A 25,723-nucleotide genomic window follows, 5' to 3' on the forward strand; every position below is an offset into this window, starting at 1 on the left:
ATCTCTTTAGGAAAGAAAGCATTTAATGGGAACGAAAGGGAAGGAGGAGCGACCTGAGGGAAGGCTCCCTTGTCCGCCTCAGGAGGAGGATGAAGGGAGGAGGCCAGGCAGAGGAGCAAGTTTAATCATGTTCACAGACACGGGAGTGAGGCAGGTTTAATGACATTCAGAGAACAAAGGAGGCAGAAAACTGGGAAACTGAACACTTTGCTCAAGGATTGAAGGGTTTTAAGCACTCAAGGAAAGGTATTATTGAGCCAAAAAAGGTAAAATATGAGAAAGAAATTGAACTAATCTGATGCAAGGTGCTAAAGAAAAGTGTGATAAAGGAGAAAATGAAGAGGAAAATGTTCCTATCTTTGCCCATCTACACATTTATGATTTAATGTCTTCCTAATCTCTTGGGGCTGCTGCTTCTCTCTTGCCAGCTGAAGGAAACCACTTTATATTTCAAAGCAGTTGTAGGAGGTAGAATCAGGGGGGAGAATGGGCTGCCTGTGTCACCTCTTAAACATGTTATAAAAAACTTGGAGGCATTAGAAGACTGGCGTGTTTTGTGTTTCAGACCCTAACTGACAGGGCCTTTTATTTGGGCAGCCATTTTCTGCATGGCTGAGTTTGGACTTTGAAGTCTTGAAGCAGAGTTGAATGTGGAATCATGTTAGACACTGTCTCCTTAAAGAATGGTAGCTTGAAAACTAGATACCATCACACACACACTAAGCCCAGTCTTTTTTTTTCTTATCCTGTGGCATATACAGTTGCGAAGGTATTAGAAGTGGGTGTCTGTGGAAAGTGCACAGCAAATCAGGTCTCCATACATGAAATATTGATAGTAATGCAGATCAAAGGGAGATCAAGTTCTTTTCTTCCTGAGAGAAACAATGATAACAATGCTGTCTCTTCTCTTCAAAGAGAACCTCAGCAAATCAAAGTCAATTGAGAGTCCACATACTTTTTCCCCAGTAATTTCTGAAACACACATTTCATGCAGTCTCTGTTCTTTGTTCTTAAAGTTCTCTGTGTGCTGTTACTGGTCCTTTGAGTGTGAGATCGCTTCCACCTCATGCAACAGTCATTACACAGTACAACAAATGGGCTTCGCAAGAATATTTAACGACGGTATTTTCACAGACACAGCATCACAGTGTACCATGGCTTTTATTTATTCATTTAAGATTCATTCAAACTTTGCTTTCTTTTTTAATAAGAAGACATTCTTGGAAGTTCTCCAGGAAGGCCACATATCATGGAAAATGAGTCAATTCAGCATAGCTCTAAGTTGTAAACACACACACAACTAAAAAAAAAGCAAAATGATTTATTGAAATACCTATTGATATGTTTGAGAAATTTAACTTTTTTTTGAAGTATGAGTTTTTTTCATGTGGCCTCTTAGATCTTTTTCAGGAAATCTGAACTTTTGAAATCATAGAACTTTTAAAGCTATATGAGAATCTGGAGGGCATCCAAATCCATGCCTCTAATTTTGAGATGAGGAAACAGCAGGGCTGGACTAGGGGGAGGGGAGGTGAGTGTGATGCCCTGGGCGCAGATTTGAGGGGGGCGCTTGTTCTCAGCTGCGGATCGATCTGGCTCTTACATGAGCCTGAAAGTCAGTGTCTCCTTCAGTTATGCACCCTGGGCATTCTACTTGCCCCACCCTAGTCATGGCCCTGAAACAGGCCAGGGGAGGTTAAAATGGTTTGTCCCATTTAATCAAGGGAGTATCTCTTATCCCAAGCTGCTGCCTTGAAGTTTGAAAATGTTAACATGCTTAAGGGAGAAGATTAGGTAGGCTTTTGCTTTCAAATAGATTTCTAAATAAGAATATTGTTTCATTTGTGCCAGCCCTATTTACTTTTATGTTTGTCATGAATTGTTAATTACCTTCCACAAGGCACCTGATGGCCCGACTTCAGAGAACCTGCCTGAGTCTCAGCCCATTCCTGGCCCAGACCTCGGTGTGTTCGAGTCAAGTATAGAGGACACCATAATTGACCTTGGAGATCATGGTATGATCTTGCATCAGCATTCAGAAGGGTGCTTTCAGCTGACACGTGGGTTGGTGTAGCTGGTGCTGCAGGAGGCCTGGATGGCCTCTGAGAGAAGCCCTAGAAGTATGTAACCACCTTCCATCTGTTTGCCAGAGCAGGGCTGTGGCCAGGATGAAAAGCAGAGAAACCAAGGGCTTAGTCTGTCCTCCTATTTTCTTAGTGAAGCTGAGTTAGAAATTCATACCAAGCGAAGGACTCTTTCTGTGGGGGTTAAATAATGCGGTCATTAACCTGACTCTGGAACAGTGTAGGACTGCAAATGCTCTGAAGCCCCGTTTCCCTCTTCTGGACACGGTGTTCCCGGTCCCCATAAACTCCAAGTGAAGAAATGAAGTTAGGCTTTGAAAAATCAACTATGTGGATGTGTGATCATTGCTAGAAAAAAATTTGCTCAGAGCTGGCGCCCAGTAGAGGAGATACATCATATCCTAATGATTGAAAACATGGGTTTTAGAGTAAAAAAACTGGCTGTTAGGGAAGCCCCTGGCAACTTAATCTCTGCTTACCCATGAAACAAAAATAATGCCCCCTTCAAGGGTAGTTGTGGAAAACAAATGAGACTCCCATGCGAGGTGCTCTGAGCTCAGTGCCCAGCAGAGTAAGAGCCGAGGAAAGTGAAGCAGTATATGAGTCTGAAGGGGACAGTTATGAAAGTAGGGGTCCTCTCAATCTTGCACCTCTCTCCCCAGTGTGTAGGACAAAGAGCCAGGACATTATAGACACTCAGTAAATATTTCTTGAATGAATGAATTAGTGGATGAATAAATGAATGAAGGATATGTTAGTCTGCACCTCTAAGAAGCCGGTGCCAAGATGGGACTAAAAATGCAAAGATATTATTAGGGGAAATGCTTGAATGAAAGGAGATAGGAACAGAACTGCAAAAGGCTGAGAGAACCATCAGGCCATGATTCTAGTTTTATTCCAAGTAAAAAGAGAGGAGGTTCGATGGTGTGTTCTAGTCTGCTTATGCAGACAAAGGCAGCCAAGGCATCAGGCAGTCCTTAAGCGAAGTCAGCCATCAGAGGCCTGATTTTGTAGCTCTGCTGCAGTAGCTCATGGGGAGGCACAGTAGCTGCTGAGAGAATGTGGCTGCTGGGCCCTTGGCCAAATGTGATCCTTATAGTTGGAGGTCTATGAAGTATATCCTCATGGCTGCGTGAAGGGATAGCCACTCTCTCTGGCAGCAGTTGAGTTCTCTTCTTAAAATGAGAATGAAGGTAGTGAAAGTTGGCTTGGCTGGTCATCTCAGCCCACATTTGCATGTGATGCCTTCCTAACTGAGCTGTTAGAGCTTGTATGGCCTCCTCCAGCTGTAAGGTACCAGGTGGTCTTTAGGTCGGCATTTGCCCACCTTTAAAATGGCTGCCATCTGGTAACAAATATGATCTCACTGACAAACAAATATGTATATCAGATGGATTTGTATCTTAAACTTTTTTTCAGGCATTTCTTTAATGTATTATTTATTGTTTTCCACAAGTAGAATTTGGAAGCATAGAAATATTCCATGAGCTTTTCCTTCTGAGAATATAAAACTGAGAGGCCACTGCATTTAGCACCTGATAGGGATGATCTATTGCTCTGCAGGAGGGCGGGGCCAGCACTGTCTGAAAAGAGGAAGCCTTAGAACAAGGTGTGGAATGGAGAGTATAGGATCCAGAAGTCTGGACCCAGCCTCTGGGCTCAAGGACAAAAGTACAATATTTATTACTCATTTTATAGGTGAGAAGCCAGAGACAGTAAGTCATTTGCTCCAGCACTCTAAAGCTCCTGCTGACCAGTGCTCACCAGAGCAGCACCCTTCCCAACTCCATCGGAGTGTAGGTCTTTGGAGGTGGTAGGTAGGAGCAATCGATTTGCAAGAAACACGAGTATGTCAAGTAATTGAACTTTCATAAGGCAGAGATTCTTTGTGTGTCTCTAGGATAATTATTGTGAGCTATAGTAGCCAAGTTCCTCCTCAGACAGCCCTGCCACAGGGCATGGGCCATAAGGAGACGCTACTCAGATGTCCGTAATAAGCCGTAAGGTCCAAAAACACACAGTACTCTTAGCTGGGCCAGTTTCCTCGTAAGATACTTTGAACGTTTCCTTTATTTACTCCTCTCTGTAAATTCGTATTTTTAAATTCTGTTTTTTCTTAAATATTAAATTGAAAAGAGAGACTTAAAACTATGAAAATGTAACTTTTGGGTAGATGATTGATTAAAAGAATGATGGGCAACTACAAGACAATTAGTGATCACATAGCTTAATCATGAAATTCTGAGAAATGAGACTAATTTGGTGATGAACCATGAAGTGGTTATTATTTTCCCCCTTCTTTTTGGCTGTTAGAAGCCTTGACTCCAAATTTTCAGCACCCAGAGAAGTTATTGTTTGTTTGTTATCTTGCATATATATGTAAAATAAAATTACACAGTCATTTTTAAGTTCCTACACTAAATGTTTAATCAGTCTTTGATGTCGAATGGAAAAATTCCCTCTGGGATGTAAGGGTTTAGTTGCAGAGAAAAAAGACATGGTGAGGCATTATTTACATCTGATGTGCATTTAGTTGACGATAGCTTATTTAATCTAGCCAGAGCCATGGAGAAAACACAACTAGAACATTAAAGAAATGACTCCTTTAAATAAGGATTTATATTTAAATCCTCATATGTAATGCTGATGATTTCTTGCACATTATTAATTTTTGCCAGGCACTTTGTTGCACTCTTGCCTTACCACAGCAACTCACAGCTGAGTTTCAGAATAGCATTTGCAAAGCTGGAATAGTCTGAGACTCAGGGGCCCTGGGCCCACTCCGAGTGCAGCCCTCAACCCAATTGTTCAAATGCGGAGGCTTCACTGGTGTAGGCCTGGCTGTCTCCCGACAGCCCGACCAGCTGTTGCCTCTTAATTTTCCTTTCAGCCACTCCTTGGGGACAAAAGCCCCTTCCCTGTGGGAGGAGAAAGCTCTGACTCGAGAGAGTCACACTGGGCTTGCCCGAAGAAGGCCACGCGCCCTTCCCAGTGTGAGCTGCTTCATGACTTATCTTCCTTTTAAGGGCTCACCTGCAAATAAGGCGATTTGAACTCTGTTAGACAATGAGATCTTCTTATTGTTTTAATTTTAGAAAAGAAAACATCTATTAATGGTGATTTCACTTCTATATACTTGCCCTGGAGAGATGAAAGCATGGCTGCAAGATCTGTACACAAATGTTCTTAGCAGTGCTGTTCATAGGACCACTAATTAGAGACAAGAGTCAATCAGCAGGCAAATGGGCAAACTTCTAGTTTACCATGCAGTGGAATACCACTTAGCAATGAAAAACAACAAATTGTCAATATATACAACAGTGTGGATGAATACCAAAACTAGTATGCTGAGTGAAAGAAGCCTCAGACAAGAGAGTTCCTATTGAATGATCCCATTTCTATAAAGTTCTAGAACCAGCAGCACTTATCTGAAGTGATGGAAATGAGGCCAGTGGTTGCCTGGGGGTTGTGGTGGTGGGAACTGACTCCAAACCAACACCTTCGTGGCAATGGGAACGTTTGGTGCCTTCGTTGTGGTGATGGTTACCCAGATGTATATATCTAGTGAAACTCATTGAATTCCATACTGTAAATGAGTGTATTTTATTGTCTATAAATTATACCTCAATAAGTTGATAAATAAAAACACACAGATAACATATCCAGGAAAAAAAGAACATGGTGAATAATTCCCATCAGTCTTTGTTTTAGCTAATGAATGGCCAGGAGAACCTTGGGTGAAACCATGGAGATAGTAAACAACTGGGAAGGTCTCTTGAGACACAAAGTCCTCAGTCCTGGAAACGGTCATGGAGTTTTCTTCTAAAGCCAGTTGAACAACATTGTCTTCCACAGGAGTGCTAATCAAGTTCTGGGGTCTTCTCTCAGGAGGCAAATTGGCTATTTAAGGGTGAGGGGCTGGGATCCCTCAGCTCCTCTCTTCGGTCTTTACAGTGGGAGGGCCGCCCTGGCATGGCAGGGAACCGCTCCGCCAGGTCTCCAAGGACCTCGTACCCATCCAAGCAACCTGAGCAGAAAGCACAAAGAGTAGTAGCCCAGACTCCAAACCCCAGCCCAGACAGGGGAGCCGTGGATCTGCCGGGCTCGTTAGCCCTCAGAAAAGAAAACCAAATACCGTTTCTGTGTTCCTAGATGGCCCTCCTCTTCCAGACTTTAGATAACTTAGAGACCTGACTTATAAATATAGATTGATGGCAGTTTTGTTTCACATTTATCACACATTCCACTGAGTTTATATTTGTGTTTCCACCTGACTCTCATATTTACTCCTGCAGTTACTCCCTAATTTTCTGAGCTCTAGAGGATAATTAGAATAAATCTAATATTGAATGAAGATGCGCTGACTCCCCACCCAAGGCACATTTAATAATTTAGAGTGTTCCTTCCACATGACAGGCTGGGTAGGTGCCTGTAATTGAAATTTAAAAGATTATACCTAATGTGAAAAATTAAAGTAGATGCACAATAACACCTGCCCAGCCAGCCACTTCGCCATTGTGTAATAAGCATGCAAAATAGAAATAAGGAAAATTGGCGCCCAGAATATCAGCCATTCATAAAGAAAGTCAGCACCCATGGACCTCTCAAAATAAGTTTCTTACCTGAGAAAGCTGTGTGTGATTCCATGGTCCACCCCTTAGCTAAATATAAATTATACAGTAATTATTAAACTAAGGTCCCTGCTGGTCAGGCTGAACACATCTTTAAGTGGCCTTGCTTGTCCTGTTGTGGTTCAGGTTTGGAATTAATCAATTAAGCAGAAAATTAAATAAGCATTAATAATGGCTTTAAAGTAGGATAGAATACAAAATATAATAGACTAAAACCTCATATAGCGCATGCTTCAGACAGCGTTTTGGACATGCCACAGAGTGGTTTTCCTTTAGTCAATGAAATTGTTTCCCAAGCATGAAAGTGTCACAGCTGCTCTCTGGGCTCACGCACTCGCCGCCTGGAGACCGTCATCGCGGTGTCCGAAGGAAGCTGAGCTGCTGTAGGAAACGAGTAGAACTCTATTGGATCATGTCTGCTTCCAGTCAGATCACCACCTCGGACTCATATGCTAGTTTGTTGTTGAAATGATTGAAATATTTTGCTTAGGTGTTTCGAGCAGACTTTAATTTAGGTATTTGTGATAGATATTTAAATGTGTCCTGTCTGATCTCCGAGAAGGGGCTTTATGTTTTGTTTTGCAACAGCGAAGGCCACGTCAGTACCAGCCCCTCCTAGGTCCACTTGTTCCACTCTTCCATTTTTGAAAGCACATCTTCAGGGGAAAAAAACAACAACAACTTTCCATCAAGGAACAGCAGTATCTAATACCTTTTGCCATTCACAACTAATAGCATTTTCTAATTTCTCTTTTTCTCAATTTCTCTTTTTCCAATTTCTTTTTTTTTAAGATTTTATTTATTTATTTACTTGTTTGTTTATTTATTTATTTATTTTTAGAGAGGGAAGAGGGGGAGAAAGAGAGAGAGAGAGGGAGAGAAACATCAATGTGCGGTTGCTGGGGGTCATGGCCTGCAACCCAGGCATGTGCCCTGACTGGGAATCGAACCTGCGACACTTTGGTTTGCAGCCCGCGCCCAATCCACTGAGCTACACCAGCCAGGGCCCACTTCTTCCAATTTCTAAAACAATTCAAAATAGGAAAAGAGAAAACTTACAAAAAAATCCAAAATGATTGTCGTGTTTCAACCTACTATGTCTACGTATCATGTCTGTGTAACTTGGCTTATTCTCGAAAAGTCATTTTTTCAGTGTCTGTCTGCAGAAAGTGTGTTTGTGATGTTGCCAGCACTTGCAGCTCACTGGCCAGGCTCTTCTCTGACATCGCAGGAGTGGTTCTTCATAAATTCATCCTACCGTTCAGTGCACTGGCGTCCACATGTAAGGACACAGGTTTTATGAGTGTGGAGTGTGACTCTACAAACCCAGCTCACAGCTAACGCTGATCATCCTTTCCTGCTAACTCATGGCTTGTTTGGGTTTCTCTTCCTGGCTTTATATTATTAATGGGAGTTTCCTCTTGCTGTTATAGGTTTTCTGGCTAAGTACACACAGGGTCCCACACAAATAATGCCCCCTTTTTATTACAAAATCTTTTATTACAGAATCATAAGCATGTGATTCTATAACATAACACTATCATAGCATACCATATGATACTTTAGGTGAAATATTCAAATTAAAGTGATAAATTATTACACCCATTTTATTACCCTACCAGCCACACTCAGGCAGGTATTTCTTCTGTTGGACCCTGTGTATGTAGAGGAGTTTCAAATGCCCGCAGTCTTCCACTGCATTTTGTACCTGGGCATTTTGGGTTGCAGAGAATAAGGTGACTTTACCCTTTCTATAGCTCAGATTAATTTTTATTTTGAATCTAGGAAAAAATGAACAAACCCAACTCCTCTCCCCAGCTTAACTCTACGTGGTCTGTTTTCCTGGTTCCAGATAGCATAGAATTAAATTAACTTCCCCCTTTCCTCTATGCTGTACCTCCCTACAACCCCATTTTAAAATATCATAGTTTGAGCCCTGGCTGGTGTGGCTGAGTGGATTGAGCGCTGGCCTGTGATCCCAAGGGTTACCGGTTCGATTTCCAGTCCAGGCACATGCCTGGGTTGCAGGCCAGGCCCCCAGTGGGGGGTGCGTGAGAGGCAACCACACATTGATGTTTCTCTCCCTCTCTTCCCATCTTTCTAAAAATAAATAAATAAAATCTTTTAAAAATAAAATATAATATAATTTTACAATTTGTATAAACAGTTGCTTATGAACAAATAATCTGCAGCTATATATTTAGCCTTCTTTCATTTGTGAGATTACTCATCTTGAACAAGACTAATCTTTGTGTATTCGTGGCACTCTAGATGAGAAATTTTAGTGCTGTACTCAAGAGGGCTAGAAAGTGACTTAGGATTAAAAAAAAAGCAGGTTTTGAAAAAAATTTTTTAAACATTTCCTTTGACCTCTAGCTCCATGCCATCGAGGAGGAGGTCACTCCCAGATGGTGCTGACATGTTCACAGGCCACGCTCTCACTGCTCCCAGCGCTCCCTCCTTGTCTGGAGCCAGCCTGCTGGCATTCCATACCTCACCTCTAACTTTCCACTCCCAGTAAATCATACGCCCACAGTCTCTCAGCTCAAAATGCCACCTAGGTGGCATTATTGCCAGAGTATATGTTCCCTGTCCTGTCGACAGTAGTCATTGATTCAAATGCGATGGCAGCCCTGACGAGCACTCGCGGCACAGATGTGTATCCCAGCACAGCAGCCGGGAGGCAGCCGGCCAGGCCTGGGTCACGCAAAGCACGGTCTGCGGGCCAGCACCGCAAGCATCCTGAGAACTTGTTAGAAATGCAGAATCTCCGGCCCCACTCTAGACTCACTGGACTAGAAGATGAGTTTTTAACGAAATCTCAGTGATCCTTATGTACATTAAAGTTTGAATACCATCAGACTCTAAGCTCAGTGACGACATGGACCAAGTGGATGCCGGAAAGATGAAAAATGAAGGAGGAATTTCAGAGGCATGGGCATAGAAATCCTTTATGCATGCTTCCTGAGTCTCCTAGCTTTTACCTTTTTCTCACTAGATACCCCTACATTCAAATAATCACTTATGTAAGCCACCAGTGGTGCAATAATATGGTTTCTTCTTCTGCAGTAACCATAGAATATTACTTAGTTTAACAGAAGTGGTCACATCACCATAACGTAAGTCTCCCGGACTCCTTAATGTATTTGTTAAACATACATACACATTAATGGGGTAAAGGAGCTTTACCCTTTATATGGTACCCCACACATAGTCTGTGTTACAGGTGCACTCTGGCCCTTTTGTTTATAGCAGCTTAGTCTCCCCGTAGACTCCTGACAGCACTTTCCACGTGACAGAGCACAAGCAAACACTGATTAGTGAATGACTTTTTTAACAGGGTTGGGAGGGCCTTTCTGTGAAAATACTTATTACTGGTGGTGTCAGCTGGGTCCTCTGGGAAGCAGACATTAAGACAGAGTTAGAAGTACACAGATGTGTTGAGGGTAATTTCTGTTGCAAGAATGATGGCAGTGGGATCAGGAGTAGGTGGAGAGTGTCTTCGCCCTGTGTTGCAGGCCTGACACTTATGAAAGGTGAGTAGGAAGAAGGAGTGGGTAGGAAGAGCCTCAGACTTTGCTAAAGCCCAGAGACAGCCTCGGTCATCCCCAGGGATCAGCCCATTGTGGATCAAACATTTCCCATAGAGGAGTCCCACACGGACAGAAACACTGTGCCTTACTATCCTCCCAGCTCAAGTGCTCGACAGATCCCCAGGTGCTGCAGTTGGCGGCCATCAGCTCACTGCATGCCTTGCAGCTGACCAGCTAGCTAGGTCTTGGAAGAAGATCTGAGAGACAGCCGGATGCCAGTGATTAATTGGAGTCATTCCACATGCTTGCGATGAGTCAAGTGGTATTTGGATAAATAGTCTATAATTCTATACTTTTCTCTAACTTAGAGTAACCATACCTCCAGGATGTTCAAATTAAAAGAAAAAAGAACCCATACATATTTCACAACAATCCACTAAAGTACTAGTGCACTTGAAAGAGGTTTGGACCTGACTGGTGTGGCTCAGTTGGTTGGGCATTATCCTGCAAAGCAAAAGGTTACCAGTTAGATTCCCAGGCAGGGTATATGCCTGGGTTGTGGCCAGTCCCCAGTTGGGGGCGTGTGGGAGGCAGCTGATTAATATATCTCTTACATGTCAATCTCTCCCTCATTCCCCTCTCTCTAAAAATAAATAAATAAAATCTTTAAAAGAAAAAGAAAGAGGTTTGGATCCAGACTTCATCATTTTCCCAGTTCTGCCATTTACCAGCTGTGTGAATTTGAGCAAAATAATAAAAATAGTAATCTTTCCAAGCCTCGGTTTTCTCACCTGTGTAATGGGGTTAATAATAATACCCAATTTTCAGGGTTAAGTGAGGAATAAATTAGATAGTGTGCAAAGAGCTTATCTCAGTACATGAAACAAAGTACACAACAGTTTCTCACTAAAAAGAAAAAAAATAGTGTCAAAGCAAGTTGGAATGTTTTATCAAGTTCCATGTAACATCTTTGAATTGGTTCTGAATCAGTTTTTAATCGCCCGGGAGTCCTTCTTATTATAGCTTATAAACACATTTGCTATGTGAATTAAGTACGATTTGGGATACGATACTTTTATAGTTTTTGCATTTATGAGAAATATATAATTACTTCAGTTGGTTAGTTTATGTCAAACTGTGGTCTTAATTGTATCTATCTGGGCCAGTTAGTTTAGCACCAAGAAAAATTATCTTCTTTGTCAAGCCTGTAAACAGTTCCTGTAACTAAGGCCTGGTCCCTACAAACATGTGTGCCCTCCTCTTGGTGGCTCAGGGGCCACCATTGTTATGCCCAGAAGTAGGACCCTGGACAAAGTTCTTTCTTTAGAAGATGTTCCTATGCCTGCCACCTCGAGCCCGCCAGGGTGGGTTACGCCTGTGATGTCACTTATCCTATGGAGATGCTGGGAGGTTTGGAATGGCTGCTGTAATGGAAGGCAGCTGGGACGTGACCCTCCACTTGGAGGGGCTGAGGCTCTGGGTGGGCCATGCTCAGAAATGAGCAGGTCATGGCAGTCTGAGTCAGGCTACCTCAGACACAGAGGCTGAGGGGCTGCCTGACTCTTCATGGTGACTTTGCTTGGTGTGTCTGAGCCCATGCTTTCTGACTGGGCTGCTTGTCAAAATCCTTGATGGGCTCTCGGAGCCTACTGTATATATCCCCTTCCAATCTCGAGTTCAGGGATATGTGTGTGGTTTGAAATCAGCTATGGCAATGGTATTTACACCAGGGATGTTGGCAAATGCTACTAATCAGGGCTTCTCTCCCCAAGAGCCAGTTGTTAAAGGTTTACCATCACAGCCCTGGCACAGCCCCGCCCCCAGGGCTTCTGATTCGTGGGTCTGGGGCGGAGCTCAGGAATTTGCATCTCTAACAAGTTACCTGGCGCTGCTGTCACTGATCTGAGGAGCACACACGAAGAGCAATTTGTCTAGAACTATGCTGTCTAATTCGATAGCCGCTGCCACATGTGGTTACTTAAGTGCAAATTTTAATTACAGTCATGCACTGCATGATGACAGTTTGGTCAACAATAGACTGCATGTATGACAATGGCACTGTAAGATTATAAAGGAGCTGAAAAATTTTTATCGCCTGGCGACATTGTAGCGGATGTGAAGTCGTACAGCAACACATCACTCATGTGTCTCTGGAGACGCTGGTATAAACGGACCTACTGTGCTGCCAGTCATATAAAAGTACAGCACAAACAATTACATACAGTATCTAATATTTAATAGTAATAAACGACTGTATTGTTTGCTTATGTATTTACTGTGCTATATTTCTATTATTATTTTACAGTGTATTTTTTCTACTTACAAAACAAGTTTGCTGTAAAACAGCATGCCATGTTATGCCAGCAGCGGCCCTATATATCTGATGTTCACGGTGTCTCTGGATGGCGTCATTTTCTCTTGTGCGCTGACATGCTGCACGGGGTGGTAGCCTGGGAGCAATACATTCTATCACGTAGCCTAGGCGTGTAGCAGGCCGTGCCATCTCAGCTTGTGTACGTGCACTCTGATGTCCGCACAATGAAACTGCCTAACGACAAGTTTTTCAGAAGAATCGGTCTTTAAGCAGTGCAGAACTAATTAAAATTAAATAAAATTTTAAAATCTGTTCCTCATTCACATTAGTCACATGTCAAATGCTGAAACTAATACAATGTTTTGTGTCAATTATATCTCAGTAAAACTGGAGGGGAAAATGCTTAAGAATTACCTGTGGTTAGTGGCTACCACGTTGGACAGCACGCTTCTAGAGCAGTCCATCATCTCAAAAAAGCCCTATGCAGCAGTACCACTCAAGGAGAAAACCTTCACACCTAACTTTCTTTAAAAGTTCCACAGGTCCTTCCAGTGGGAAACCTGTTTCAGTAGTCACTACAGTTATTAAATGTTGATCTTACATTTCAACCGTCTAAAAGTAAAACTCACAAAAAAGTTGTTTTCTTCGTTTTGTACTCACTTTGGAGGAAGGATCGGTTTGCTGAAATTGTCAGATACTGACCACACATTTTTATACATGAGGACACTGAGGTGCAAAGAGGTGTTGTCGATCTGGGACCCAGCCCCAGGTCCATAACGTTTTCAGTTCAGTGAACGTAGTTTGCTCCTCAACAGAAGACAGCGTGCTGCTAACTCGAGGTGATTGCAGGTGTTCGGTGGCAGTCCCGCCTCCAGACCGTATCAGGGCCCAGCACAGCAGCACCGTCACACCGCCTCAGACTGAGCACAGGGCGGGGGGAAGCCCAGAGGTCTTTCCCACTTGATCTAGTAACAGCTCCCTTCCAACCACAGAGCAACATAAATTCCATTTATTGAAAACCAGTTGATCGTGTTAATGAATCGGAAGTGTTCAAACCAGCAGATTACACAAGGCTAAAGAGAGAATAGAATTTAGTTAGAGACGAAGGGTCAAGTGAAATACTTAACAGTCATTGATGACATCTGTGGAGAAAGCCACCAGAAAGCCTGAGTTAGTGAGGACTCCATAGGCAGGGAGAGGCCTGGCAGTCAAACCAGGAACACGCTGGCCTGGACGGTGGTGGTGTGGGGTGGGCTCCTTGTGTGTCGTTGGTTAGGGGTCTGTGTATTGCATAGCCTGGCATATGGAAGCGTGCTTTGTGAGTTTCCATCTCCAAGATGCTTGTGTGGCCTAAGTAATGTCTATTTCAGTTCCTGTGTGACTTAAATTTTCTGTTTTTTTTATGGTGAGTAAAAAAAATAGCCAGTGCTGTTTCTTTTTCCTCTGAAAGATTTATTATAATTGATTCTATTTTCTCAAGAGGCTGTTTGCCTCTCTGAGCTTCAAAAGCTGTTGTCTGGTTCTGTAGAAATCTCTTCGAGACCACTTGGGTGTTTTTTTCCTTTCTTTCTAGGCTTCCTTTAGGAATTCTGGAATTCTTCCTTTTAGAAATTTCCCACAGCCATTATCCTTTTACCTTTGTAGGTACCATTATGTCCTTGTCACTTCATATCTTAAATGACCTTGCTGCTCCTAGGCAGTCACCTTTCACCTCCGTCACCAGAGTTTTCCCTAAACACCACTTCCATCAACATTCAACTTCCAACAACTACTTATTGGTGCCCACTCTGCTGGGCACAGGGAACATGGAATATTGTACTAAACAGGCACATTTAGTTCTACCCTTTTGAGCCTACCATGAAGTTTTCCTCCCCCCAAAAGTTTTTCATTACTCTCTGAAGTGGGTTGAATTGTCACCCCCAAAAGATACATCCCTTCTAGTGGAATGAGTCAAGGGGCCTCTAGTTCATCAAGACCTGGAGGGTCTGCCCTTATAGGAGCCAGGCTGTGCTGTTATTTGGAATAAAGGTCTTTGTAAATGCAATTGAAGGGAGGCTTGTCCGGTGAGATCATTCTTGGATTATGATGAGCCCTAAATCCAATGACAAGTCCTTGGAAGAAAAAAGAGAAAACGGAGGCAGAGATATGCTGATGGGACCATGGGAAGACAGAGGCAGAGACTGTAGTGATGTATCTATAAGCCAGGGAGCACCAAGGACTGCCAGCAGCCACCAGAATCTAGGGAAGGGGCTGGAACAGGTGCTCCTTTAGAGCCTCCGGAAGGACCCAGCACTGCTGATACTTTGATTTCAGGCTTCTGACCTCCGGAACTGGGAGTTTCTGCTGTTCAAGCCAGGACATTTGTGGTTCTCTGTTGCTGGAGACCTAGGAAACTAATATACTTCCTTTATCTTCAAAGATGTGAACCCTTTTATTCAGTTTTCATGAAGTAGTAATAGAGAGGCCGGGTTATGTAGTCAGACTGTCCTGGTTCGAGTTCTAGACTCGCCAGTCACTAACTGTATGATGTGAGTCAGATTTCCTCAACCTCTGTTCTTCAGCTTCCTCCTCTGTGAGATCAGAGCAATAGTACATTATAGCACTATTATGAGGAAAGAATAAAATAACACACAGCACTCAGAATCATTGCTGGGATGTTTAATACCTATGACAATCATGTTACTACTACACTACTAATTTTTGTTGATGTAAAGGCTTCCAGACTCTCTCACAGCCCGTCCAGCCTGGTGTGTTTGTTTCTCACTCCTCGGCTCACACAGCACTTTATGTCTCTCCTCTTGTGGTTGTGTTTAACTTTCTCCATCAATATATAAAGCAAGAAATATTTACTGAGGATTTACCACATTCAAGGTATTGTGCAAGTCATGTTGGAAAAAAAATGTGTTAATGCCACCAGGGAATGTAGAATCTTAATAATAAGAGATATGTCTTCCTTAAGGTGATCACCAATAATTTTTATAGAGTGGGTATAATTCAAAACTATAGAGAGGACTGAAGAGATGATTTCAAGCAGGAATTTTCAGGAGCAAAGTTTCGAGCTTGGCAGGAACCAGGCAGTGCTCTGACCAGACCAACCAGGCCGACCCTGTAGGAAAGGGCTTGGAGAGGAGTGTAGAGGGTATAAGGTGCTCAGTGCTGAGACTTACAGATAAGTCAGTCCAGTAAGGCTGACTCATAGACTCTCTCATCTCCAAAACTTAACATGAATTAGAATTTTTTAAAAGCAAACTGTCATTAGCAGCAAACAAACAAGGATGGGATATAACTTCATTTATTCAATCAACTAAACACTATTGATCAAGCAGTTACATGCGCCCAGTGTTGTCCTGTGCATTGAAGACTCTGAAGTGAACCAAGAGGACAAAAATCCCTGCCTTCATGGAGCCTGCATGGAACTGAAGGGTAGTAAATAAGACACATGTGAAATATGTCCTATGTCAGAAAGTGATGAGTACTCAAGAGAACAGATAATTCAGAAAGAGGAATAGAAAGCTTCAGGGAGGGGTTGAAATTCCAGGTGGGTGAAGAAAGTGAGTTTTGAATCAAGACTTGAAGAAAGTTCATGAGTGAGCCATGAGCTGTCTTGGGCAAGAGAGTTCCCAGTGGAGGAAACGTCGAGGGCAAAGCCCGAAGGCGGGAGTTGCCCATGTGTTCAAGGAGCAGCCAGGCGAGTGCACTGGAGGGAGACGGGTGAGGATCGTAGGGGCGTGATCGTGCAGGACACTGTGGTATGGGGGAAACTTTGGCTCTTAACTCTGAGTCGTTGGACAGTTTTGACAGAGGAGTGACAGGAACCTTCACATATTTTATAGGATTGTTGTAACCACTGTGGTGAGAATATGCTGAGGGTAGGAAATCTAGAAGCAACGAGACCAGTTATTGTAGTAATCCAGGAAAGAAGAGATGGTAGCTTAGACCAGCATGGCAGTGGTGAGGTGGGGTGAGCAATGGTTGAAGTCTAGACATTATTCTGTTGCTATAAATGACAGGGTTTCTGGCACAACAGAGGTAGAGTTGAGACGGAAAGAGTGGAGTCAAGGATGACACCAAGGCTGTGGGCCTGAGCTCTGGAAAGAGTGGCCTTGCCACTCCTTGAAGTGGGGAAGACTGGTGGGGGCGGGGGGGCGGGCGGCCATTCCGAAGACAGTCATGAAAATGAGACCATTCCATGATGAAGCTCTTTCTGATTAAATCTATCTAATTAGGAAAGAAAAGAGGGGATGGGGTGGAAGATGGGCAAAAATGATGAAGGGGATTGAGAGGTACAAATTTCTAGTTATAAAATAAATAAATCACAGGACGTACTATACTACATAGGGAACACAGTCAATAATATTGTAATGCTTTTTCGGTGCTAAAATGTTACTAGATTTGTGGTGATCACTTTGCAAGGTATATGGGTATCAAATCACTATGTTGTTGTACGCTGGAAACTAATATAATGTTGTATGTCAACTATACTTTAAAAAAGGATGAAAAGAGAAAATATGGTAAACAGGAGAAATGATTAGGAGTCAGTAGACCAATGTCTTCAAATATGAAGTTAAAATGTAACCAAATAATTTCACATACTACTAAATTGTCCTTTAAGTAAGTGGTAAGTGGTAAGACATTCTTAGGCTTAGAAGTATAACACCCAGGAGGGCCCTTTGGAAATAACTACTGATGGTTTGAAGAACAAATCAAAATTAAGAACTCAGGAATGAAGAAGGTATGGTAAAAATCTGGGCAGTTACACTGTATGTCTTAATTCAGAGTAAAAGTCTAGGATAATTTTTCTACTTTAAAGATTAAAATCTCTGGGAGTTATGATTTCAAAACAAAATATAATTAATATAAAAATTACAAACCTTCATACAAAAGCAACATATCACTAGAATTGGGAGGTAATGGGAATCAAGTTGGAAAAAGCCCTACTCTTTTGACTTTCTTATCAGTAACAGCAGGAAGCCAACCAATATTATTTAAAGTGAGAAAATACAAGGCATAATGACTCCAGCTTCCACACATTTTTCATAATCACTATTTTTATCCTGAAGAGATATTTTAGTAACTAATATATTTTGTGATAAAGAAACCCCTGAAGTTCAGCAGTTACTCAATTTCAGTTCTTGATTTCTTAATATGAAGTAAAGTTACATTGAATACCTAGAAAACATACTGTACTGCTTTTCTACTTCTTTGGGAACAGTGTATCACAAGCACAGGAACTCACCCAGGACAAGGTTACTGTCTCACAGCTCCGGAGGTCAGAAGTCTGAAACGGGTCTCGTGGGGCTGAAGTCAAGGGGTGGGCAGGACAGCACTTCTTCTGTAGGCTCCGCGGGCCCTGCTTCCCCAGACTCCGGAGGCTGCTGCATTCCTTGGCTCATGCTCTCTTCTGCCCATTCTCAAAGCCAGCAGTGTCAGGCCATGTCCTTCCAACGCTGCTGTCTCTCTAGTTGCTCTCTTCTCCCCCTGCTCCACTTTAAAGGGCTCTTGTGTTTATCTCGGGCCCTCTCAGATACTCCAAGATGATCTCCCTATTTTAAAATTGCTGGATTAGCACATTAATTCCCCTTTGCTAGGTAAAGGAACTTATTCAAAAATTCCAGGTGGATAGCTTTAGGAAGGTATTATTTTGCCTATCACAAATATTCTTAATGTTGGTAAAAATGTACCTTTTTAAAAGAGGGACAATCTTAGAAAAGCAGCATCCATTCTATACTATTAACTAAATACAAATCTTACTTCAGTTCTACCAGGTTTTCCCCCAATGTCCTTTTTCTGTTCCAAGGTCTAATCTGGGGTTCCAGGTTGTATGTAGTTGTTGTGTCTACTTAGACTTCTCCTGTGACATTCCCTGTTTTTTTCTTGTCTTTCACAACCTTGACACTCTTAATGGCTACTGCTTACTTGTTGTATGGCATGTTTCTTCATGTGGGCTTGTGCAGTGCCTTGTCAAAATTAGGTTGAGGTTACATATTCTGGGCAAGTGATGTGTCCTTCTCCTTGCATCGTATCAGGTAGACAGAGTACGTGATGCTGATATTGGTGTTAACCTCAATCACTGGGATAAGGTGGTATCTTCCTTGCAGATGGTGGTGTCTCCCTTGTAAACTTATGTTTTTGTCCTGTAATTGACAAATATCTTCGGGGAGATAGTTTGAGAAGAGCACCCCAGTTTCAGGTGAGATGACTAAGGTTCAGAGAGCCTGGACAGCTCACACAAAGTCCCACAGCTAGTAAGAGGTAAGTAAAATGCGAATTTGACATTGGTTTTGCCTTATTGGAAGTCCTCGTTCTTCTGACTGCCTGTTTTAGGAAGTGTGCTCTGTGATGATGTGCAAAAGAGCAGACTGCCCGGAGTGAGGGGGCCCAGCTATTGAATAAGCCTGAGCTGACAATTTTCAAACTTTTTGATCTCAGGACACCTTTACAGTCTTAAAAATTATTCAGGAGACCAAAGAGTTTTTGTTTATATGCTTATAACTATAGATGTATTCTGTATCAGAAAGTGAAACTGAGAACTTTTAAAAGTCATTGAAAAATAACAGTAATAAACCTGCATATAACAGTAAATAGCATATTATTGTGAAAATTACTTTTTGTTTTACAAGTGATTATTTCTCCACATATAATTGAAATATACACCAGTTTTCTACATCAAATTTCTGTTAATATATTCATATTGTTACTAGACTTGGCTCCATCACTAGATTAAAAAATTATGTTATTATTCTAGTATCTCAATATGTTTAAATATTTGTTAGGACATATCTTTTGCTTTTTTTTATTTGCTTATTAGTATTTTTTTAGTTTTATTTTATTTTGTGATAAGAACACTTAGCACTCTATCTACCCTTTTACCAAATTTTTCAGTGTACAATATGATATTGTTGATTATAGGTATAGTGTTATACAGCAGATGTCTTGATCTCTTATTCATTTGATGAACTACAACTTTATGCCCGTTGATTAGTAACTCCTTGTGAGCGCCCACCACCCCCAGCCTTTGGCAACCACCGTTTCATTCTCTGATTCTATGAATTTGAGTATTTTAGACCGCATTAAATGGAACCATGCATATTTGTCTTTGTGTGCCTGGCTTATTTCATTTAGCATAATGTCCTCAAGGTTCATCCACATTGCACATTATGAAAATGAAGTATATTTTCCAAAATAAAAAAAATATTGTGAAGAGCAGCATTGTTTTACATTTTTACAATTTTAAAAACTAATCGGCTTCATAGAAGGCAGTTGGTTTCTCATATTGGCTTTGCATTTAGGCTGTTATGATACAGCATGACATAGTGCCTGGAAGACTTCCCTGCACACCCACGCGGGAATGAAAGTGAAAAAAGCAGGTAGCATCCCAGCATCCTTATGAAAGTAGTTTAGATTTGGGCTCCCCTGAAAAGCTCTCGGGGACTCTCAGGGGTCCCAGGACCACTCTTTGAGAACTGTTCTTCTAGGCATGAAGTAAGATACTGCAAGAACTAGCATTAAATATTCCTGCATATCATGAATAATTTCTCCATTTGCAATGCCCCGTTAAACAATTTTTAATAAACTGGAAAAAAGGATAATGAAGCAGCAGGAATGCCTTTTATGAATAGGGCTCTCTATGGTAAAAACCCTACTCGATTTGAATTTTATGGGTGTGAAATCATTAATAAGCAGAAATAATGTCTCCTGTGTTATTGTAATGGTCATAAAAATCTGCAGTCTTACTAGATGATGCACTTTTATGCTTTAATCGACATCATTTTATGTGCTAAGTCGGTGGACGCAAGGTCTTGAAACTGAGGGCCATCCTGCGGGGATCACTGTGCGGTGAAGTGCATTCGTTAACTTATATATTTCCCCCTACAGAGTTGGGGAGTTTCTAAACCAATCACCCAGAAGCCTTGCTTCAGCGCTCACCAGGCGAAGCAGTTGTTCATCACTGAGGAATCTCAAATAAGATGCAAATTGTCTGATAAGTTGTTTTGTAATACTCTTCAACTTTTCAGAAAAATAGTCCTTGGAGAGCTGTGGCATCAGCAAATGTAATCAGCTCTTTAGAGCAGGTTGACTTTCAGCCTCCATCACCAAGGAAACGAAACCTTCAGACACCAGGAGGCATGGCGACGGCAAAATGCGCCTTCCCTGATGGCGTGGGATTTCAGAGCGTATCTTGAGATGGACGGTTCTTTGTCAACACTGATAAATGACACATATAGCTATCTCTATTTCAGTTTCTCTGGTTATATTCTTCAATGAATATATTCCAATTTTCTTTAATTTTCTCATGGGAGGATATAAGATTGTCTTTAGCTGAATGGCCTGAGAAAAATTAGGTTCATTCCACAAAGGCACGTAATGTACTGATAGGATAAACACAATTTTCATTGTCTAAGTGAATAAACAGCAAAGGCACTCATGGGGCCAGATTTATATTTCTATATATGCACTTCTTCCATTGTCAAGATTTATTAGATTCTATTAGTTTCCTAGGGGGCTTTTCAATAGGATCCTATTAAGTCAGATCCCTTCCCTTCCCTTCCCTTTCCTTCCCTTCCCTTCCCTTCCCTTCCCTTCCCTTCCCGTCCCTTTCCTTTCCCTCCCCTCCCTTCCCTTCCCTTCCCTTCCCTTCCCTTCCCTTCCCTTCCCTTCCCTTCCCTTCCCCTCCCATTGTTTAAAATAATTATTTTGATTTTATTGAGTGAAACAATGCAGTACTTACACATTTGCATTGTTAAATTTTTATAAATTTGTCTTTAGTAAAATATTTTGGTAATAATTATCAGATTATTTTAACTGTGAATTTTGCTTATGTTTTCTAAAATTGTATTTTGTTGATTATGCTATTACAGTTGTCCCAATTTTTGCCCCCTTGCCCTCCTCCATCCAGCACCGCCCACTTCCTCAGGCCATCCCAGCACCATTGTTCACATCCATGGGTCATGTGTATAAGTTCTTTGGCTACTCCATTTCCTGTGCTGTACTTTACATCCCCATGGCTATTCTGTAACTACCAATTTGTACTTCTTAATCCTCTCATCTCTTCACCCATCCTCCCACACCCCATCCTATCCGGCAACCATCAAAACGCTCCCTGTATCCATGATTCTGTCTCAGTTCTTCTTGTTTGTTTTTTAGATTCAGTTTTTAGTAGATATACATTTACTGTTCATAGTTTTGATGCTCTTTTTCTTAAATAAGTCCCTTTAACATTTCATATAATAATGGTTTGGTGTGAGGTACTCCTTTAATTTTTTCTTGTCTGGGAAGCTCTTTATCTGCCCTTTGATTCTCAATGTTAGCTTTGCTGGGTAGAGCAATCTTGGCTGTAGGTATCTGCTATTCATGATTTTGAATATTTCTTGCCAACCCTTCTAGCCTGCAAAGTTTCTTTTGAGAAATCAGCTGACAATCTTATGGGAACTCTTCTGTAGGAAACTAACTTCCTCTTACTGCTTTTAAGATTCTTTCTTTATCTTTAATTTTTGGCATTTTAATTATGATGTGTCTTGGAGTGAACCTCTTTGCATCCATTTTGTTTGGGACTCTCTCTGCTTCCTGGACTTGCATGCTATTTCCTTTACCAAATTAGGGATGTTTTCTTTCATTATTTTTTCAAATAGATTTCCAATATCTTGCTTTTTCTGTTTTCCTTCTGGCATCCTTGTGATATGAACGTTAGACCCCTTGAAGTTGTCCCAGAGGCTGCTTACAGTATCCTCATTTTTTTTTGGATTCTTTTTCTTCTGATTGGTTGTTTTTTGCTCCCTTATGTTCCAAATCATTGATTTGATCTCAGCTTCATCCACTCAACTGCTGTTTCCCTGTAAATTGTTCTTTATTTCAATTAGCGAATCCTTTGTTTCTGACTGGATCTTTTTTGTGCTGTTGAGGTTGTCACTAGGTTTCTTGAGTATCCTTATAACCAGTGTTTTGAACTCTGCATCTAGTAGTTCGCTTATCTCCATTTTGTTTAGTTCTTCTTCTGGAATTTTGAGCTGTTCTTTCATTTGGGCCATGTTTCTTTGTTTCCTCATTTTGGCAGCCTCCCTGTGTTTGTTTTTATGTATTAGGAGAGTTACTGTGATTCCCTGTCTTGGTTGCATGGCTTAATGTAATAGGTGTCTTGTAGAATACAGTGGCACAGCCTCCCCTATCAAGTTGAGTACTTGAGGTACACACTTTGTGTGGGCTGCATACACCTTCCTCTTATATTTGAGCCTTGATTGCTGTTGGCAAGTCAATGGGAGGGTTTACCCAGGCCATTCAGCTGCAAGGACTGGCTGTGACCACTGACCACCAACTTCCACCCTCTGTGGAGGATAAGCTGTGCAAGTGCAGGGTTGTGGTGCTCCTACATGGTCTGTAGCTGTCCACTATGTGTGCAGGCTCTAGGGTTGCCCTGGTAGTGCAGTCTAAGATCAGCCCCCACCTATGTTTTGTCCAGGGCCCACCTGCCTGGGCTATGAAGCAGTCTGAGATGGCTGCTACCTGTGCTGAGCTTGGAGATTCCCAGGCAAAGCCAACCTGTGAATCTAGGCTGGCTGCTATTAATGCTGGGCCTGGATCCACTTAGCAAGAGATATGGGGACTGGGGTGTCATTGAGGCTGCCTGTTACTTGTTTGAGAGGATTTAGGACATTGTGAAGCATTAGGCAAGACCAGCCATTCACATGAAAAAGTCTTTGTTAACAGCTTGGGTGGTCCTATAAGTTAGTAGGACAAAGTCTCAGGAGATCTACAAGGCAAAGCAAACAGTGTTAGCCTGGTTTATGGAGTCTCAGATATGGTACCTGCCTGCTGGCTCTGTGGCTCTGTGGCTCTGTGGAGGAAGGTTTCAGAAAAAGGACAAAGTCCTCTGCCTGCCTTTCTGTGTGGGAGAAAGCTGTCCCTCAGCACTTGCCTTGACACTGGATACTTCAGTTCCTCCCTGTATGCCACTGGTGCCTTTCAAGCTGCTACCTCAGTACTGGAGCTCAGATGGAGTGAATCTAAGTAAGTTTGTATGTTCTTTAAGTAGAACTGTGTTCTTTAAGTAGCATTGCTTGGGACTCCAGAATTTTCTTCCACTGACTCACTCCAGAAAGAAACCAGTCCTTTCTGGGTTTTGCAGCCAGAAATTATGGGGACTTATTTTCCTGGCACTGGAACCCTAGGTTAGGGGGCCTAGTGTGGGGCTGGGACTCCTTGCTCCTGAGATATCCCTCTGAATTTTTATCTACCACATGTGGATGTGGGACCAGCCTGTTCCATGTCTGCGCCACTCCTACCAGTCTGGATGGTTGTCAGACCATAGTTAATTCCATAGTTGTCAGACTTCCATTCAAGTTGATTTCTGCCTGTTCTGAGCGATGGTTGTTCTATAATTTAGTTGTAATTTTGATGTGATTGTGCGAGGAGGTGAGCTGTGTTTACCTATGCTGCCATCTTGACTAGAAGTCCCTGAGTTTTGCTTATGTTTTAAACTGAGCCTTACGATGGACAGTGCTGAGACTTGGAAAAGTTAGAGAACATGTCTGATGTCACACAGCAGTGTGGGAGAGATGGACTGAACCTCAGGTGTTCTCACTCTGCGTCTCTTGATTTCTCCCTTTACTATGAAGGCTTCTTGCTATATATTTATTATATAAAAGGCAAAGTTGAGAAGATGCATCCAACTACATGATACTAGATAGGATCAAAATTTCTTAGATAAAAGAGAAAAATATATTTTTTATTTTATAAATGGTTATGGTTTCATGTTGGTGAGCTAAGAATGTCTTAGGGACAGCAAGCATCTTCTGGCAGTTTCCTGACTTCCTCCAGCTGTTCAGTTAACAGAGGGGTGCTGCCAATGGGAAACAAATGTTTTCCAGGAGAGTGGAGGTGGAAAACAGAAATTATAACTCTAGGAGTTCACCAGAGGGACAATCCCATATGGCTCACAAGGTGTTCTCTCTGCCAACAAATTGCTAAATATGTTCCAATGTAGTCCTGCCTGTGTTAATGAGGAAATACAGTGCAAGAAAAATAAGAGAGAAGGTAGAGGTTTCATTTTTATGGCAATTTAAATTCTTCAGCTTCGTTATAGTCTAGTTGTAGTCTCACTTGTTGTCAAATACTTGGTGGCCAGGAATAGAATGCAGTGGTCTGGTGTCTTGAATAGCAAGAGACTAGTTTGCTATTCTACTGGTTTGTAGAACAGTAGCATTTCCGTCACCTCAAGCATGTTAGAAATGCAGACTCTCAGGCCCCACTCCAGCCCTATGAGTCAGATCTGCATTCCGTCAAGTTCCCCAGATGCTTCATATACACACTGGTCTAGTCCAGTACTCTGTGTCACACATTTGCAAGCCTTAGAGCAGGAAGGCAACCTGAACTCTGTTTTTAGGCTGGTAAGTTATTGGCATCCCCATTTTACAGATGAGACACCTAAAGCCCAGGACACTTATGCCAGTTGCCTAAAGCCACAGAACTCAAGGTCTTCTGCCACCAAACACCAAACACAAAGCATTTAACTATTGCACCAGCTCCTTCAGAGTCTTTGTTCAGTCTCCCCATAGTTCCCTTGAGAGAATGGATTCCCTGGCTGGTATTTATTTCTCTGAATCTAGTGGGAAAAAGACAAACTTTACCTACTTTTTTGGCTTTTGCTTTCCTAACCAGAACAAAAAAAATCAGAGAAATATCATTTTGCCTACGGGACAATCATCGTGACACATAGGATAAAAGCACCAACTCCAGAGCTCGAGGGGAATCTATTTCTGAATGGGTCATGGAACTTGTTTCTATGGTGTTTGTGTAGGAAGAGAGCCTTTGGTGCAGCTGAAGAAAAACTCACAGCAGAACCTGCTGTCCTATGTATTAAAAAGGTACTATACTGTACCTAATTTAGCCTTCCATACAGATAGGGTCATGAATATACATTTTTTAAGGAAATTATTTTTCACAGCCTCATATGTGATCCTGGAGGCTAAGCTAATCAACACAGCTAATTTTAGCCTTGGCTTTGAGGGTTTAGTTTAGAAAAGGTTACTTGTACTACCTATAGCTAGCTTATTATGTGAGAAAATAATGCATAAAAAAATACAAAACCAAGCACCTGCTGTCCCACCACCCCCAAGCCTGTAAACATATTGTTTGTATTTGAGGTTGAGTCTCACCTACAGTTAGTGA

The 25,723-nt window shown here is 41.9% G+C and overlaps 1 protein-coding gene across 1 annotated transcript in view; it reads left to right on the forward strand.

Annotated features, from left to right (window-relative positions):
* Nucleotides 1-25,723, forward strand: part of NEK11 (NIMA related kinase 11) — a 212,562-nt gene that overhangs the window by 105,209 nt on the left and 81,630 nt on the right. Inside the window, exon 12 of the mRNA XM_045856864.1 lies at nt 1,901-2,015. Coding sequence (XP_045712820.1) covers nt 1,901-2,015 — 115 coding nt within the window. The remainder of the gene's footprint in view (nt 1-1,900; nt 2,016-25,723) is intronic.

This window comes from Phyllostomus hastatus, unplaced genomic scaffold, assembly GCF_019186645.2.
Source record: "Phyllostomus hastatus isolate PE091 unplaced genomic scaffold, TTU_PhHast_1.1 phas_scaffold_129, whole genome shotgun sequence".
NCBI lineage: Eukaryota > Metazoa > Chordata > Mammalia > Chiroptera > Phyllostomidae > Phyllostomus > Phyllostomus hastatus.